Source organism: Metopolophium dirhodum, chromosome 1 (genome assembly GCF_019925205.1).
Source record: "Metopolophium dirhodum isolate CAU chromosome 1, ASM1992520v1, whole genome shotgun sequence".
NCBI classification, from domain to species: Eukaryota; Metazoa; Arthropoda; class Insecta; order Hemiptera; family Aphididae; genus Metopolophium; species Metopolophium dirhodum.
Window position 1 is genome coordinate 131,011,336 of NC_083560.1, and position 19,049 is coordinate 131,030,384.

The 19,049-nt window shown below is 28.2% G+C and overlaps 1 protein-coding gene across 1 annotated transcript in view; it reads right to left on the reverse strand.

The window, feature by feature from the left end:
- LOC132934226 (putative fatty acyl-CoA reductase CG5065) overlaps window positions 1-18,396 on the reverse strand; it is a 64,392-nt gene extending 45,996 nt beyond the window's left edge. The window contains exon 1 of the mRNA XM_061000506.1: window positions 17,711-18,396. Coding sequence (XP_060856489.1) covers window positions 17,711-17,727 — 17 coding nt within the window. The 5' untranslated portion in view covers window positions 17,728-18,396. The remainder of the gene's footprint in view (window positions 1-17,710) is intronic.
- Window positions 18,397-19,049: the final 653 nt, after the last annotated feature.

The following is a 19,049-nucleotide window of genomic DNA, read 5'->3' on the forward strand; positions in this document are numbered from 1 at the left end:
TGTCATTATTATTAGGTCTATAATTATATAAAATATGTTAAATGAAATTCAATACATTTTTGACTTGTACACACCTATTATAATATAACATGTATTTGACATTTTAATTGTATAGATACTAACTGTAGAATTGTTATTCTTATCTTCCTATCGGCAATATGAGACTGTAAGAGGAATTTAATGTTATATTATTCTCTATCATGACTACATAGACTAACTAGTGATTCAAAAATGCAGACAATTATCTATATTTTAGTTATTTTAAGTATTATCAATAAACCTTGTGGGTACAGTGTAAAAAAATTAACACATTTCAAATTTTAAGACAGTCAATAATATATTTAACGTTGCTTCTAGTGTCGGTTATATTTACAATTTAAATAGTTAATCGTTTCTTGTTACGTATTTGATATTATATTATTATGGAAACATTTTTTTTTTACAGAAAAACATAATATAAAGTTTAACATAATACAATATAATAAATTTGTAAATAAGTATATCAGGTAGGTATTTTTTTTACTAATATAAAATTATTGAAAGTAAGAATATTATGAAATAATAAAACAATGAAATTTCCAATATATTTCGACTACATTATATTCTACCTATTTTACTACGATATCCTATTCACGCCGTTCTGGTACGTCGTACGTAGTTTTACTGCTTATAGTAAATATAACAATATAGAATAATATTAAATTATAACAGTTTATAATAATATAATATATATGTGATGTTTCTGAAAATAATTAACTCTACGTCTACATATTATCGTAGTATCATTATAGAAAATAAAATGAATTGACTAACTAGTAAAATAAATAAATAATAAAATATCCATAGAAATAGAAGTTTACACACACTGATTCAGTTTATTTTTATAATATGTTACGATGTATCTTTTAATTCAAATTTAATACTTCTTTTTCAGTGGCCTACTTAAAGTCGAGTTACCTATTCGGTTATATATAAACTCTAACTAATTATATACAGCAGAGCGGCCTTCTCCGGCTTTTGAGCGGAGCGATATATTTATTGATTTTACAATGAAATGTGTTTTCAATTTTCAACTTAGAAGGCGGTTTCTGGTACAAAAGTCGGTTCTTTGGTAGTGTGGGGGGCAAGGGGGTTGAAAGTTAAAACTTCAAAGTACTTTTCAAAATTACTGATGTAAAAAAAAAATAAGAAACCATTTTTGACTAAACCTTTTTGTTTATTCGGTATAACTCAAAAACGAATAGGTACTTGACATTTTCACCAAAATCTTTTCTGATGGGGCACATAGTTGGTGCATTTGGAAGGTCAAAAGGGAAATACGAAAAAAAAAGTTATAAATAGGAATTTTTACACAAAACTGGTTTTCGATTTTCTTATTTTGTTGTAATTCAACAACAAATGACCATGGACACTTGACGTAATCACCTAGCAGCCTATACATGGCAGGTTTAATCTTAAAAATATTTTGACTCTTTTTAAAATATTTATTAAATAAATATTTGTATATAAATTTCTCTCAAAAAATGTTTAATAGATAAATAAACTTAAAAGTGGAATCCATGGCACCTCATAAGTTGTTATTAATGGAATTAAAAAAAAAATGAACACATAATTTCACAAATATTTTTTTTATAGCTGAGGCTTGAAAATGTAATACAAGGTTTTTCATAAGTGTTTCATCATATAACCAAAAAATTTAAAATTATATAAATAAATTAGATTTTTTTTCTAGTAATTTAAAGTACAAATTTGGACAAAATACAATATTTAAACGAAGAATAGAAATTGTAGTTACTATGTTGTAACTTGTAGTTCAAAAATGTCTTTATTACGGTTTTGAAACTTTTACGTAGGTATTAATGTGTTATTATATTTTATATCCACAATGACATTTTCAAATCATTTAGGTTAATTGTATGCTATTGCCTATTTACAATTTATGCCGTATTATTAATAGTAAAATAAATTACCTAGTATAGTAATTAATAGCAATATATTTATTTAAATTAAAAAATTTATTTTATCCATTACAGCGACCTATACTCAGTGACGAAGTACACTCGACTTCTATACTGTATAACAAGCGGTTACCTACATTCACCCTATTTTTTACTTTGTATTGTCTGTGGAAAAAAATTGTTGAGGTTACAATACTGTTTCTGTACCTACTTAGCGCGTTCAATACTCCCTTAAATGTTGGTACCTATATATTATCTACCTATATATATTTAAATATATCATTTTTTTAATTTATGGTTATGGTATTTTTCATTAAAATGATAAGTAAAATCGTCTAAACAATATCATTCTGCACAAACCAAAAAATTCAAAAGTTCAAAAGAAGTTCAAAGTTTTTAAAAATAATGATGCCAAAAAAATATTGCAAAGGTCAGTTTTTCATTTGTACAACATTTTAGGAAAAACCATAATTTCACAAGACAGCACTATAAGGTATAGGCACTATAACACAATATTTCTTTAGATTTTTGCTTCAGTTAAGTACTTAGGTCCATTTGAACGTTTTAAAACCAAAGCTGCAAATAATTGACCTCGCCCGGTTACTATAGGTGCTGTCATAACAATTGGTTTTTATCCTATGACCTTCTCGAGGTGGATTTTTATAAAACAAATCTATAGGGATGAGTTAGATGCAAACTGTCTGAGCGAGCTGGTTTGGTACTATCTGGTCGGCTACAAGGGGTGAGCAGAACCATTGTTTTGTATCCAGTGACTTACTTGTATGATGGTTGTACATAACAAGTCGAGGTGTGTTTTCGATTCAAACGGTCCGAGTGAGCGCTATGCTCGAGTTACCTCGTCCCGCAGTATCTAGGTTCTAACAAGACGAAAATAAATTATTGGTTTTCACCATGAAACCTATTTTTTATATATATTAACCACTATATGGAGACTGAACTGTTTGCACGTGATCAGACCTCCCTGCACATGACCTAGCCCTATTCACCATGTGACCGGCACGAGGTAGTTTTACATATGACAAGTCGTGGATGTTTTCGAAACGTTAAAACGAAGATTTCCGAAAAATTTTCAGTGAGTGCTAAGCTAGGATTTGTTGTTTGCATTCTACCACAGTGTTGACGTGCTGCACTACTGCCCGGTACATAATCTTCTGAAAATAGGAGGCAGCTCGTGTCATCAGTTTAAAAGTGATATAAGGTCTTAAAGCTCGTTTCGCAATTTCAAAAACGAAAATAATAAAACGATAAAACGGTGTGGTCAAGAATTGTATATGGTTGAGATAGATGCAGAGAAAAACGATCGTGACAAACATTTAATAAGACGACTGATCATCATTAAATATAGTGCTTACCCGCGGCTTGCCACAAATTCGTATCCACAGCTACGTCATGTGTCATGTCGCGTCGATTAAATCGCATTGTGATTGGACGTTACATTTTTGGTATCATGTAATAACCAAGTTGTAACCGAGTATATCAATAATAAGCTCAACTTTTAAACCAATATGGTTACCAATTGTAACCATACAGTTACCGCACCCTCGCGCGACATGACACACCACGACGTAGTTGTGAATCCGGCTTTAAACAATATGGGCAGTGAGACCTTAACCGTGCTTACCACGGTCATCGACCCACGCGGAAATTTAAGACGATATTCCATTATCATCGTGTCGCGTATGATGTTATTAGTAGTTTTGGAAATATGGGTTAAGTATATATTATTAAGATGTTTGATAATGGTCACGGTGTTTACAAGGGATATTATTACCACACGTCGATAGAATATTTCAACTTCATAGTAACCTGTGGTATCAGTTGTTGTTTGACATGAAAAAACTAATCAGGGAGTATCGTTTCACATAGTTATTACGCGAACACTACTGATTTGGAAAAGCACCTTTAAATAATATTATAAAAAAAATTACCATAAGTTACAAAATAATTTTTTTCTGGAAATCACGACGCACCGTAAGTGAATTTCATAATATTGAAGTTATATAAGCCCGTGGCTCTCGATACATCTGCAGCAACCGTGGTAAGCTCACAGTGAGTGGGCAACCATAATGTTTTCCATTGGTCATCAGTCAGCAGTCTTACAACATTGGTCTCCGCGATACGAACATAAAAATGTTCAATCGAACGCATTTCGGCGTTGCATTCCCCGAATACTTATACATAATATAGATAATATAATATCGTGAGAATAAAAAGGTTCTGTTTTTATTTTTGAAATTGACTTTTTTTAAATATTCCTTATAAGCTTTCAATGGCGCATATTATAAGCTAGAAATTAGATTGATAGGAGTAATAATGAATGAGATACACAAAGCAAAAAGGTTCTATTTCTTTAAAATTAACATATTCGTTACTTTTGAATGTATTAGATAGAAACTTTTTACTCTATAACTTTTTTTGAGGATAAAAAAGGTTCTATATTGAACAACAAAAACATTATAGTACAGAGTAAAAGATTCCTACCACTACCAATAACACAATAATATCAATATGTCGATACGATAATTATTGTGTCGTGGTCAAAACAAGTGTTTCCCATCCATAGATAATACATACAATTATAATTATAGTTAAGTATAAAACATTACATGGTGTAGATGATTTTCTTCATATAAACTTGTGTTCTAACTCAACTCTAAATTTTATACAATCTTTAAAAAATATAAACTTAGCTGTATCAACTAAAAATAATCCAAAAATAACTAAAGAAAAAATTCAAGATGTAGAGTATTTATAATTTATATAAATGTATGGCCGAAGATGAACATACGTATTATACTAATTTTTTTCACAGATATAAAGAAACTTTAAAATAAAAAAATAATACACACAAATTATTCTTAGAATTACGTAGGTGAATATCTAATAAGTTAAAAAAATGGTTTTTGAATTTTGACTCTTATTATTATTTTGATTATTTTTTATTTTATTTTTATGAATATTAAATGTATTTAATATTGCATCACAGTATTATACATTTATACAAAATAATTTAAATAAAAAGTGATTTAATAAAATATTAATGATTGACGTTTTAGATAAAATTATATCATATTATGTTGGCCTGACTGATCAAAATTGTATAATGTGTTATAGGGTAAGTAGGTTCTATCTATTAAATAAAAAATATTTAGCGAGTAAAATAGTCCTTTTTATAGAACATTTTTACTCCAAACTGTTTTTTTGATGTTTTTTATTTTTAGAGAATTAACTAGAATAGTGAAATGCTATATTTGCATGTTATATTGTTATAGAAAACATGGTTGATTTTTTGATATCAATTATAAACAATTATCCCTATATGATAAAAAAATATTTGACAACAAACCATAAAAATGCTCTCCTGAAAAATTAGATATTTTGAGATAGAACCTTTTTACTCTCAGCCCACGAATTATAATATTATTGTTGTGCAGTGCAACGAAATTCCGACAAAATAAGTCTTGAAACTTGAAAGAGCCTCCATAACACGTCTGACCAGGGCTTGCAAACGTTATAATAACGTTATAACTTATAATTGACAAAAAAACAATTGACATTTGTTAACTTAATTATAATAGAAAACGATGAACAAAAATAATTAAATACCACAAAACAAAACATAACGATTAACAAAATATATAATATTATATCATTAAACAAAACTTACCTAACGCAAAACGTATACGTATACATTATAATGTATCGAATATCATCAAACAAAAAATAACGCAAAACGAAATAATTTACGTTATAATATTGGTTTCATAGAAATATTTATTTTGTACGATTCATTATTGTCTTAGCATAAAACCTAAGAATTTATCATAATTTATATTCCTTAAATACGCTTTTAAACATAATTCAAATTCGATGTAACAACTTGTATGCAATATTAAACTTGGCGGGAATTTAAAATCGAACACAGGTGCCGAAACACACCGCAAAATTCTTATAAATGTGAGCGCATGTTTTGTTTTATATTTATAATAATTGAATAATTCGGCTTTGTGTTGTACAGTAAATAATTTGATTTTTTATTTTTTTTTTAAAAACCATATATTTCTTGTTTATCCAAATAGATAAAAAATATTCAGTAAATAATAAATATGATTTTGTTAACTTATCCAAACGCATTTGGCCCAAGTTTTAAAATGCGCACAAACGTACTAAGTCAATCAAATTGCATGTAAAATGTCCAAAATGTGCACACCCGACACCGTTGAAGGCCGACCTCATAACATAAGAATAATTTTACAACAGTTTTGACACATCAATTTAATTAAATTAATTAATTTGTTCATGTATTGAATGATTTTATAAAACATTTTAGGTAAAAACATTTACAGGATTAATTAATATTAATCACTGGACTTTTTTTAATTAAATACATACAACACTATTATCATTATGTGCTTTGTAATTAATTTTAATTCTTACATGTACTTACCTCCGACCTTGTTAATTACACAGAATTAAATAATTTGTTTTCTTTAGATAGGTATTCTTTAATTTATTTTAAGTATTTATTATACTTCTGAGCTTAATTAAAATATATTTTTTTAAATTTACAACTTACCTACCTATTCATAAATTGGGTGATTCTAGAAATCATTTAACAAGTATCAAAATATTGTTCAACTGCAGTTTGATCTTTGATATGCAAATATATTTATAATCTAATATTTTGGTGTAAAAGATTAATTTTTAACTAATAGAAAATAGAATAAACCTGATAATCCCGAGTTTTCTTTAAGATGAGAAATTAACATTGTTCTAGGTACATTTTAAAGAGATTATACTTAAACAAAATTCTTTTATTATGCCACAAAAACTTTTATTTCACAATTTTATTGATTGTAAATTAGACATTAAATTCTTTTAGACAAAAGAAACAAAGAATTTTTAATGTCACTGTAGTTTTTGAGAACATTTCGAAAAATTAAAGAAAAGTTTCTTAGGGAAAAAATGTGAAATTTATGGCTTCCTTTTTATGAACATATCGTAGATATTGTAATTCTTTTGTGTTTTGATTAAAAATTAATAATCTTATACGCTTCTAAAGTTTTTTCATTATTTACCTAAGCATTTCATAGATATAATGACAAAATATTAAAAGTTATTAACTCTTTTAAGATATTTATATAATATTATGTACCTACAAATATTTTTAAGAATTTCTTAATAATTTTTCTTTGTTCTTAAACAGTACATTTTAAGTTTTAACAACTTGATTTTACAATATACCAACCTACTCATATTATAATAGTAATAATACGATAATAATAATCCAATAAATATAATCCATGATATTTTGTTCAACAAGAATAAAATATATAATTTATATGAATATAACGATTTTTTATAAACCTTTAAAAATTCATATTGACTAAATAATATAGTTAAGAAGTTTATTTATTATTAATAAAGTTTGAACTATATAGGTAATAAACTAGTACAATCGCAATAACAATACAACGTCAATAATTTCAATATCTCATCACCATCTGTCGTTGTAGACGTCTTTAAAATAAATTATGTAATTATGTTTAAGTCTGTTTGACATTTATATTATCTAAATAGTAAATTAATTCAATACATGCTTATCTAATATGATATGCCCTTTGATGTAATCCGACCACTGGAAATGTCTGTGTAGTTGTTACTTGCTCCATATTTACTTTTGTGTAATAATTCATAGGATAGAACATATAATATTTGTAAAGCCTAACATTGACTAAGTTCATGACAGGGTATTATAATAAATTAAGGTAACAAACTTCAAAACTATCTACAACGGTATGTCAAACGTAAAATATCTACTGGGCCAAAAATATTGAATAAAATACTACATAATATTATATGCCAGCCGCAAGAAAAAACTTATTGGAAAAAAAAATTATAAACACATTTTTCTGGGAAAGTAAGTAACATGTAATAATATTGTGTATACAATATGTATACCTACCTATTCCAAAGTATACCTAGGTATAACCTCTGACATAGTTGTGACACAAAACTAATATTGTACTTTTTTATTTTTTGCTCTCTTTTTCATTTAACCCTCTGATTACTGCTTTAAAATATATGACTCAGTACCTGACTGTACTGCATTTAATTCAACTTATTTAAAGTACTTTTTTTGATTGGCGATTTCTATTCTATATAATATGTAACTCACTGCAATAAATGCAACTCAGCCACCCTGGTAGGCAATGTGCAAAAATTCGATTTGATGCATGCTTGTACCTGATCTGCCCGATTAACCAATAGCAACCAATAATAAATAAATATCATTTCTATTAATTATTTCTCCTATAACCAATAGCAAACATTTATAAACAAATAATCCCAAAATCCCCGTTTGAGCACTTCTATTAATTGGTCGTAGCGTGGTGCTATATAGCCTATACTCTTCTCTTAGCCTTCCTCGATGTATGGACTATCCAACAAAAAAATAATTTTTCAATTCAAACCAGTAGTTCCTTAGATTAGACGCACAAATTCTACAGCTTTATATATTAGTATAGATAAGACGAAAACGTATACGATTGTAAGCATTTTCCAATGACCCACAAAAAACCCGCAAAAAAACTATTCGAAGGCCACGCGTTTAACATTCCTCACCTACATTTACAATTTGAAAAGTATTTTAATGGTTTTGAAATTCGATTTTTGACACACGATACAATACGGAGAAACGTTGATACGCATTTTGTCAAGTACAGAGTACACACCCACACCTTTCAGAATTTAGTTTTTACAATATATTTACCAAACACGATTAATTGCTTTATGTCCGGAAAAAGATATTTTACGGAGATGTATTTATTTCACCGAAACGTCCCGTTTTAAAATATGGCACCTATTCCGTATGTACAGACTTCATAATATGTTCATACCAACTATGTAAACCTATCGATTCCACCGACGTGTTGTATTTATGCCAAAACAGTTGATAATAATTTTAAACTGCATATAATTTAACTAAATAACAGTTAAAACTAATAATCAATATACTGTTTATTAATATTTATTATTATTTCGTATATGTAGGTAATTATATAATTATATATTATATATTATGTAATGCCTACCTAATATATTATGTTTATGCATATGTATACAAGGATGGATCCATTATCATAGTTCAATTTTTAGCAAGTTTTGTATATATAATATAATATAACGTAAATTCCAAATTCCTCATAACCATCATAACTCACTTAAAAACTGAATTATCGTAAAAACCAGATAATGTTCTTACCATCAAGTTTTATTATAGGTCGATTAACTTGAATTTTTATACTAATTGAGGTAAACGTGAGAGTTAATTTGCAATGTTACGCATTTGTAAAACGGAGACAACAAATGGTCGCGTTACGTCCTCTTAAGATTGAAATTTTGAATATTCAATTTTGTCAAATTATAAGCGAAGTTTTCAATCAAAAATACAAGACGTTAAACTTAGCTATGGTTAAAAAAATATACAACGTTGCTTCTTACACTTTAATAAAATTCATCGACGCAAACCACAACACAGGGATTTGAAGGTAGTTGCATTCAAAAATATATATAATATACATGGCTGGACTATATTTTGGTGTATTAAGTATCAAATTGAATTGTCCCAACCCATTTTATGAGTTTTAGGCTAGTTAGAGTTCTAAAACTCGGTGGGCCTGTATTTATACTATCCGGCACTGCGGGTGAACCAACCCCACATTTGAAAATAACAGAGACAGCTCAACTTACTGAATGCTAAAAGACCAGCCAGATCAATAAATAACACCGCATCATTAAACAGTACAATCGTAGAAACACTAAAAAATCAAAACTATATCCAAACACCGCAGATAATAAAAAGAGAAAACACAATAAGTCCTCCATAGACAAATACATTTAATATAAACACCGAACTAAATGCAAACGGTAAATCTATATAAAAATACTTTTAAAAGTATACCTAGTCGAATCTCTTTCAGAATTTCTTGGAATATAATATACGAATAAGGCCTCCAAAAGAGAATAGGTGGTAGTAATATCTATAGTAAATAGGTTGAAAGTAAGTAATCTCCCCGCTGTACGGTAAGTATTGAGTGTACACTGTGCCACTGTACCTCGTAATTGAGTATATAGGTCACGATAATGTGCGTTAAATTTGAATTCAAAGATAAGTTATAAATCATTAAATACGAAAAACAATTTTAAGGGAAGACGATCAGTCAGCTTACACTACTAAATACATTAATTTATGCCTTATGGTTTATTTATACTGATATTATAGTAATTATTTGTCCTATATTAAATACTATTCTTGTTGACTTTTGACCGACTGTAGAACGGTGAGAATAAGTTCGTGGTATATAAGTAGGCAATAACATAGAATAAATCTAAATGTTTTGAAAAAGTCATTGTGTATATAAAATATAATATGCTTAAAATTTTCAAATCCCCATAGAAAATATTTTTTAATTATAACAAAATAACTAAAATTAATTATAAACATTAATAATTATATACATAAACATTCAGTGAAAATGTTGTGTCTCTACGGCCTTTTTTTTGAAAGTGAAACCAAAAACCAAAATTGATTTTGCGTAAAAATTCCTGTTTTTTTCATAATTTTTTTTCCCAGTGCTTTTGAAAACTACTGGGAATTTTAAATTTTGACCTACTGAAGTTGAAAATCAAGGCATTATTTCGAATTCATATAATGTACACTACACGAATAAAAAAATAAAAAAATCATTGTAAAATCAATACATTTATCGCTTCGCTCAGAATCTAAAACAAATTATGTATTTGTTGTCAATATTCTAGAACCATCAACTTATATATATATATTTACCATAAAGTTTTGGTAAAAAAGTTAGGCAGTAACCTCTAAAAGGATATTCCTTTATGAACTAAGACACAAAACAAAATCAACTACCTATATCAAAATCTAGTGTACTGTCAACTATTTATTTATATATATATATGGATCAATTTTGCTACCAGAAACCATAATCGACGCTTAAGATTCAAACAATTTTTCTGCTCCGAAAAGTCTCGTCAGACATAAAAAAAACACATAATTATAAGACTACCACATTCCTTTCTCCACTAAATTAAAATACAAATATTTCTTGACGTATTTTACTATTGTAATAAGATTTTGGTGGCCAAATATGTATTTATATATTTTTGAGTATTAAACGTTACGTTTACGAAAAATTGTACAATGAAAAGAATAATAATGTGAAACTCTATTGTAAAATAATAAATTCTTTGCTTTGTCCGGAATCTAAAATAATTACTAGCAATGTGTATGTTTAGGAAAAAAGTCGTCTGGTTACAGCATTCTTGTAATTTTATAGATTGTAATATGAATGATTGTGACTTGTGTCAGGTATCAATTATGTAAGTCAAAATAATAAACCTAATATTATATAATTAAACTATAGCAGTAAATTCTGTTTATGATATTATGTAATCGTTTAGAATAAGTGATTAATATTTTATTATAGTTTTGTTTATTATTATTATTTATTACCATCAGCAAGCAATTCAAAATTTTCATTTAAAACAAAATTTCATTTTCATTTATCATAAACAGAATGTACTGCTATAGTTTAATTATATAATATTAGGTATATTATTTTGACTTATAATTGATACCTGACACTTGAAAGAAGTAATTTAATTAAATATAAAATTAGCCTCCTTTTGCCCCTCCCCCCCTCCCACCACCACACACATTGATAATTGTTTGCGGACGCACTTGCGAGTGAACTCCTGATTTAAAAATAAAATATTTATCATCACTACACGATTGTCCTTTACATTATTGTTTCGGGTCATAGAATATTTCTACCTTATAAATGGATCAATTTGTTATATTCTTAATTTATTACGTACACGATGAAGCCATAAATGTTACCGTTCTCAAGTGTTTTATATTACTCGACCTAGGGTGGATAATTATCTTAAAATTGAACATAAATGACACGGAAGCATTGAAATTCTGACTAAAACGGGTGTTAAAATAAATTCACTCAACCATATAACTTGAGTATTATAACCATTAAAATGATTAAGTTGTAAATATATATTTAAAATATAATTCATTAATTGTATTCGTTTACTAGATCCTTATTTGTGTATAAGTTAATCTAAATATTGAGTTTAGAAGTGTTATGTAACTATAAGATAGGTATCTAACAGCAGCGGCTCATAAGCACAATTTAGGGGGGGGGGCTTAATAAATTAACGTCAACAATACTACTCCCGGTCTGTAAAACACAATAATGGAACCAGTTAATTTATTTATACTCAAATCATTGAGTACTTGGGCCAGTAAATTATTCTATTTAGTACCAATTGACATTTCTCCGGACACATAGACACCAATAATCTCAATTTTAAAAATTAAAAACATCTTTTTAAATTATTAGATATTAATATAATTGATGATTACTTTAGGAAACTCTAACTCGAACGGATTATCTACCTAGTTAATTTAAATTAATAATTAATATATTAAAAAATTAAACAACACTGTTTTGAATTTAAACGTTTTTAAAATAGTAAATTATTTATTTGTTCATTTATATTTAAACACGGGACTTCTAAATTAACAACATTATAAATACAATAATATTATGTACCATGAAAAAAACTATGGATATTATATACACATTTTTATTATATACCATTATTTATCAAATGTACCATTAAATATTGTTTCATTTATAAAGTTTAGGGCTAGCATTATGTAAGATATTAAGCACAAATTACGAACTGTCACACTCGAGATAACGGCAAAAACAAAAAAACCAGAGAAGTCGCTCTGATGTATAGATAGTATGATTCAAGATGTACCCCGTCATTGGATTAGTCACAGTAAAGGAAATTTTAATTCAATGATTAATCATTGCATACAAACATCGATTCTGATAGGTAACATATTACTATTATTACTATTATAGTAATTCATTATTCTATTACCTAGTAATACACTAATACGGTATGTCGTTATGTCGTACTAACTTTTGTAACTTTTAATTTATATCTAGTAAGAACAATTACTTATGAAGAATTTTGTCATGAATGTTCAAATCGTAGATATTAAACCTTAAAGATTTTTAGATTCTGAGCGAAGCGATGAATGTATTGATTCTACAATGATGTGTGTTTTTTTATTTATTTTTTTTTTTTATTTTTGTGTCTGTCATCACCTTTTAGGACAGTAAAAGTGCTTGGATTTTCTTCAATAGTAACTTTTCTGATAGAAAAGTGAATCTAGTTGGTACTTTGGGGGGTCAAAAGTAAAAATTTCCCAGTAGTTTTCACAAGCGACGTGAAAAACAAAAGAAAAATTAAGGAAAAACGGGAATTTTTACGCAAAATCTGTTTTCGAGAAAATCGATTTTGGTTTTTGGTGTAACTCTAAAACAAATGACCGTAGGGACATGAAATTTTGACTGAATGTTTATATTTTCTATACACCATAAAATTTACAAAATATTTTGACTCTTTTTGAGCTGTTTACGGCCATTGTCAGTTTTCAATTTTTTTAGTTTTTTTTTCTATAAATATCAATAAAATTTTATCTGTTGATAAAAAAAGCTTGAAAATTTAATAGAAGGCTCCTAGGTTATTGTTTCAAAGGCAGATGAAAAAAATTAAAAATTCTTAGTCACAGTTTTTAATTATAAGCATTTAAAGTTCAAATTTTGACAAAATACGGAAAAATCACGAAAAATAGCAAATTATTTTGAGTTGAGAATTCATAAAAATTTTTCTTTTTAAATCTAAGATTTGAAAATGTAATATAAGATTACTCATAAGTTTGTCTACCTTTATCAAAAAAAAAATGTCTAGAAGAAACTTAAATTAAATTTTTATGAGCGTCTGAAATTTATATTTTTACAACATTTGATATTTACTCGATTTCTCATGTAACAATTTTCTTATTTTATTGTAATTAAAAAACGAATGACTGTAGATACTTGAAAATTTCACTGAATGTTTATATTAGCATTTTCTATACACCATAAAATGTTGAAAATATTTTGACTCTTTTTGAGCTGTTTACGGACATTGTCAGTTTTCAATTTTTTTAGTTTTTTTTTCTATAAATATCAATAAATTTTTATTTGTTGGGTAAAAAAGCGTGAAAATTTAATATAAGGCTCCTGATATATCGTTCTAATAGCAGTTGAAAAATATTAAAAATACATAGGCACAATTTTTTTTTATAAGCATTTAAAGTTCAAATTTTGACAACATTTATCAAATTTATAATTTATTAATTATTTTGTGGTTAAAAATGTATAAAATGTTTAACTTTTATGGCTAAAGATTGAAAATTTAAAACAAGGCTCCGAGTAAATAGGTTATATATAAATTACTTTATTCACAATAATATCATCAAATATACTTGGTAAAATCATAGGCTGACTGACTGTTTTCGCTCAGAATCGTTTTTCTTATACAATGATATTATATCATTGAATTCAAATTTAACACCATCCATTACAGTGACCCACTTGTAACCTACTGTACAGCAGAGCGACATCCACTTATCCACCTTTTTTTTTAATTACATATTTTCGTTTCATCCTAGTGAAGTTAACTTTTTCCTATAATTATAAATTATATTTAACCCCGTATTCAACTAAAGGATCTAGTTATTTCAGAGTTAATACATTTTGTTAACATTATTCAAACTTACTCATCCAATTGTTCGTATTCTTTATGAGCATAGTACCTTTATCTTATATTTAAATCAAAAATAAGCAATTTTAAGTTGATGACAAATTTAATATTCTATCGTATTTAAAACAGTTTCGTCGTTGTATGAATTACATAAATTTAAAATGATGACAAATATGAATTGAGTACTGGTTGGTTCGAGTAATTCATATCATAATATGAATAGGTCAATTAATTTGGACCCTTAAACAGGGCCCACTTAATTTGATCATAAAAAAGTAGAGAAATCATTAGATTTAATATTTAACGTTAAACATTTTTCTACTTAAGCAAATACCTAAGACCTACTGTTAATATAAAAAAAAGTTGGTAAATGGATGTAGTTCTGCTGTACATTAGATTATAAGTGGGTCACTGTAATGGGTGGTATTAAATTTGAATTCAATGATATAATATCATTGTACACGAAAAACGATTCTGAGAGGAGACGGTTTGTCAGTTTAGGATATTTTATATTATATTTATATTGTTATTACCTATTATGAATACGGTAGCCGGTTAGTTGAATTCATATTATAAAATTGCAAAAAAATAACTAAATTCGTTATTCTTGGTTATGTAATTTCATCCAAACTTGAACATAAAATATCTATAAAAAAACAGTGTTTTATATTTTTGAGATTTTTTGGTTACAAAATAAACTAATTACGTGGAACCTTGTTTTAAATTTTTACAGTCAACAGCTCTAAACAATTCAAACTATTTTTAAAATGTTGTTGTGTATAGAAATGGCCAATTTAAACATTCAGTGAAAATTTCATGTATTACGGCTATTTGTTTTAGAGTTACACCAAAAACCAAAATCGATTTTGCGTAAAAATTCCCGTTTTTCCTTAATTCTTTTTTTGGTTTTTCCTAGTGCTTTTTATAACTATTAGGAATTTTAAATTTTGACTTCCTAAATGCACTAACACTTAATTTTTCCATCAAACAAGATACTGTTGAAGAAAATCGAAGTGATTTTACTGCCCGAAATGGTGATGACAGACACACAAAAAAAAAATAGATTATAATTTTAAAAAAAAATAAAATATACCCACCCCTCCTTTCGGAATCTAAAATTGAATTACAACAACTCAAATCATTATCTATTTAGTGAATTATAATGTATTTTATGCCTATAGCCACGAATCACAATACAAACGATGTCAAATTATTAAAAAAACAGCACATTATAAATAATAGATACCTCGTACCTCTGTATGACTTGGGCACGTATTATATCATTACATACTAGTATTTATAATCAATGATTATATCAATATCACTGAATGATGAATATGTAATATAAACAAATCAGTAGTATTATATTAATATACTATAAAGTTATAAATGTCTTATTGAATACGTCAAACGAATCATATTTCTATGCAAAACTATGAATCTCGATAGTTTATTCCTCTCAAAAAAAAAATGTATGATGAAAAATTAAGTAATTTCTATTTATACGTAAGTAAGGATTATTCTAAGGATTATTTGGAAAAAGTTCGTTGTTTTTTCAAAGTTTTTTGTTGATTTCGTGGAACTTGGGTACCGTTTACAATCTTTAGATTTACTGGTAGGTACTTCGTCTACATACCTCTCGACTACCTCTTCGTCTACCTGAATATTCTCAAACATCAATCAATAATTGTGTTATTATTTTTATGGTTATAGAGTAAAAGTAATTAAATTAAAAATAAATCTGACCATTTTTACTCATTGTAATTTTTTTTTATTAGCTGTCGAATTTTTATGATATAATACTTTACTATTAATAAAACATTAGTTGCATATGAAATATAAAAAACAAATCACGAGTTTTTTATTATTATTATTATTCTAATATTACAAGATAAAATAAGATTTATCCAATATAACTGTTTAATTAAAACAATAGCATAGAAATGATAAAAACATTGCTTTGATGTACTTGTGTATTGGTATTTGGTAGTGATATTGCATACCAATTTTTATTATTTCTGTTTGGGCTAAAATGATATTAGTTTTTTTATTATTATTGAAATTTATAAAATATTGACTTACTATTTTACCCATAGAGTTAGGTTTCTTAGTTAAAATATAAAAATAGTTATGGTTTTGAATTTTTTTTCACTATACGTTGACCACAAATAAGAAATGCTATACTATACAACTAAATAATTACAAATTATATTATAATACACTACCTATATAGTACATAAACATATTATAGTATACACTACCTATAGTATATACGATTTACCTACCTCTGGAATAAAACCATAACAATATTATGTATAATAAGACTCAATAATAATAATAACAGATAGATTCTTATTTAAAATTTAGGTGGGTAATGGTAAAGCGATTAGCGAACTAATAGAGGTGAGCTAAACCCGAAATCCGATATTAACAAATTCAGATCGTATGACATATCAAATATACAGTTGTAATTCAAGGGCCAAGGGAGTAGGTACCTATGATATTATTTACGAATACAATAAAAATATAATATTATATTAGCCTATAAAAACTAAAATCATCTTTTTAGATTTATCAACATCTTTTGATGTATTACAATTAAAAATATTTCTTTCAAAAATAATTGTTTAAAAAAATACCGATATCGGATATAATATTATCAGATTTCACGACGATATAATATTATTGTATATAATTATTCACCCCAAATTAAAACACACGCAATTGGGCTTCACCCATTACATTTTTATTTTTTAAATCGTTTCAGTAATTCGAACAACCCGTATATATTGTGAATACTATTACATTAATATTAACACTCGTGTAAGTGTTTTTTCTGTATATGGGGAGTTTACCTATATAATTATTTTCATTCCGCTTGAAATTGCATTCGGTTTTTATTAAAAAAACGTTTTATACCTACACGACAATGATGGCATGTCGGTATCAATTATAATGACACCATTTACGTTTGATCACTCATTTAAAACGAATAAATTCAGTTGTTTCATTAAAGACAGCGTTATTACCTGGCGATCTCTGGCATATATATATATATATATATATCGCAATGAACACGATGTCTGTGGTAGGTGTATGTATATTATGTATTCACCGACTAAAAAGTGTCGTTGTTGCGCGTTCTCTTCGACGTCATTCCGATGAAAAGGTTTGAAATTCGACTCGAAGCGCGGATCGGAATTTACGAGGTATGACAGCGAGGCACGTAACTGCAGTTATACGGTCAGACGACGGCGGCGGCGAATGTAAGTTTTCACCACGGGTACATATAATAATAATAATAATAATATTATATAAAGTAGACCAACGTGCAGTCTAACGCGTGAGTACAAGACGTGTACGGCGGGTGTGTATTGTGTGCCTATAATACTCGTATGATAATAATAATATTCGGAAGTCACGGGTGTCGTTTTAAGGTGTTGCTCCGACGGAGGTGACGAGTGATGACGAAGGGGTGGGTATAGTCGGACTCCGGTGCGAGCTCGGAACAGGTAAAATATATGATATTATAAATTTACAACGTGCACGGACTAGTACGACGACGACAGTGGCACCCACCGATCGCGGGCGAGACGGCGAGTGTGTAAAAATCGCAATAACCGCCGCGTGGCCACTGCGAAAACCCTCGTCGACGGCTAAACCCGCGCTCGCGATTTCGTCATAATAATATTATAACAATATTATACACGACTGCTGTACTATTATTACAGTATCGCAGTATAGCATAATAACGAAATAGACGACGACCCCTCTTCTTCCCCCCCCCCTACCACCACCAGCTCCGCCGCCGCGATAGGTCGCCGTGTCTGTCTAGGCGCATTATTGGATTATCATTATTACTATACGTTTATAATATACACACACACACACACACGTGTGCGCGTGAACCAAATACACCGAGGAATGTGTGGGCCTCACGCGATTATAAATGTTTGCATAAACATTATTTTGTCAGAAAAAAATAACAATAATAACAATAATAATAATATGATGATGATATATGGTGTCGTCGCGTTCCGGACAATCGGTGAAATACGAACGACACACGACAGAGACAACGCTACTACCGCTGCGGTGCCCGCTACTGGGGCGCTCACCAAAAGCGCGCGCGACATTTTTGGACCGTGTAGAGAGAGGTACCGCGATGTAGGTACCTACCTATATAATAATATTCGTACGTCATATTATTTATGCGTTCGTACGTGTTTGTCTGTGTGTGTGTGTGTGTGTGTATCGTTACACGAACTACTCAAATATTCAGCATGATAACAATATTATATGATATTTTATGATATTTTACAGGGCAAGATTAATAGCAAGCCAGCGAGGCAAAATAAGCAAAAATTA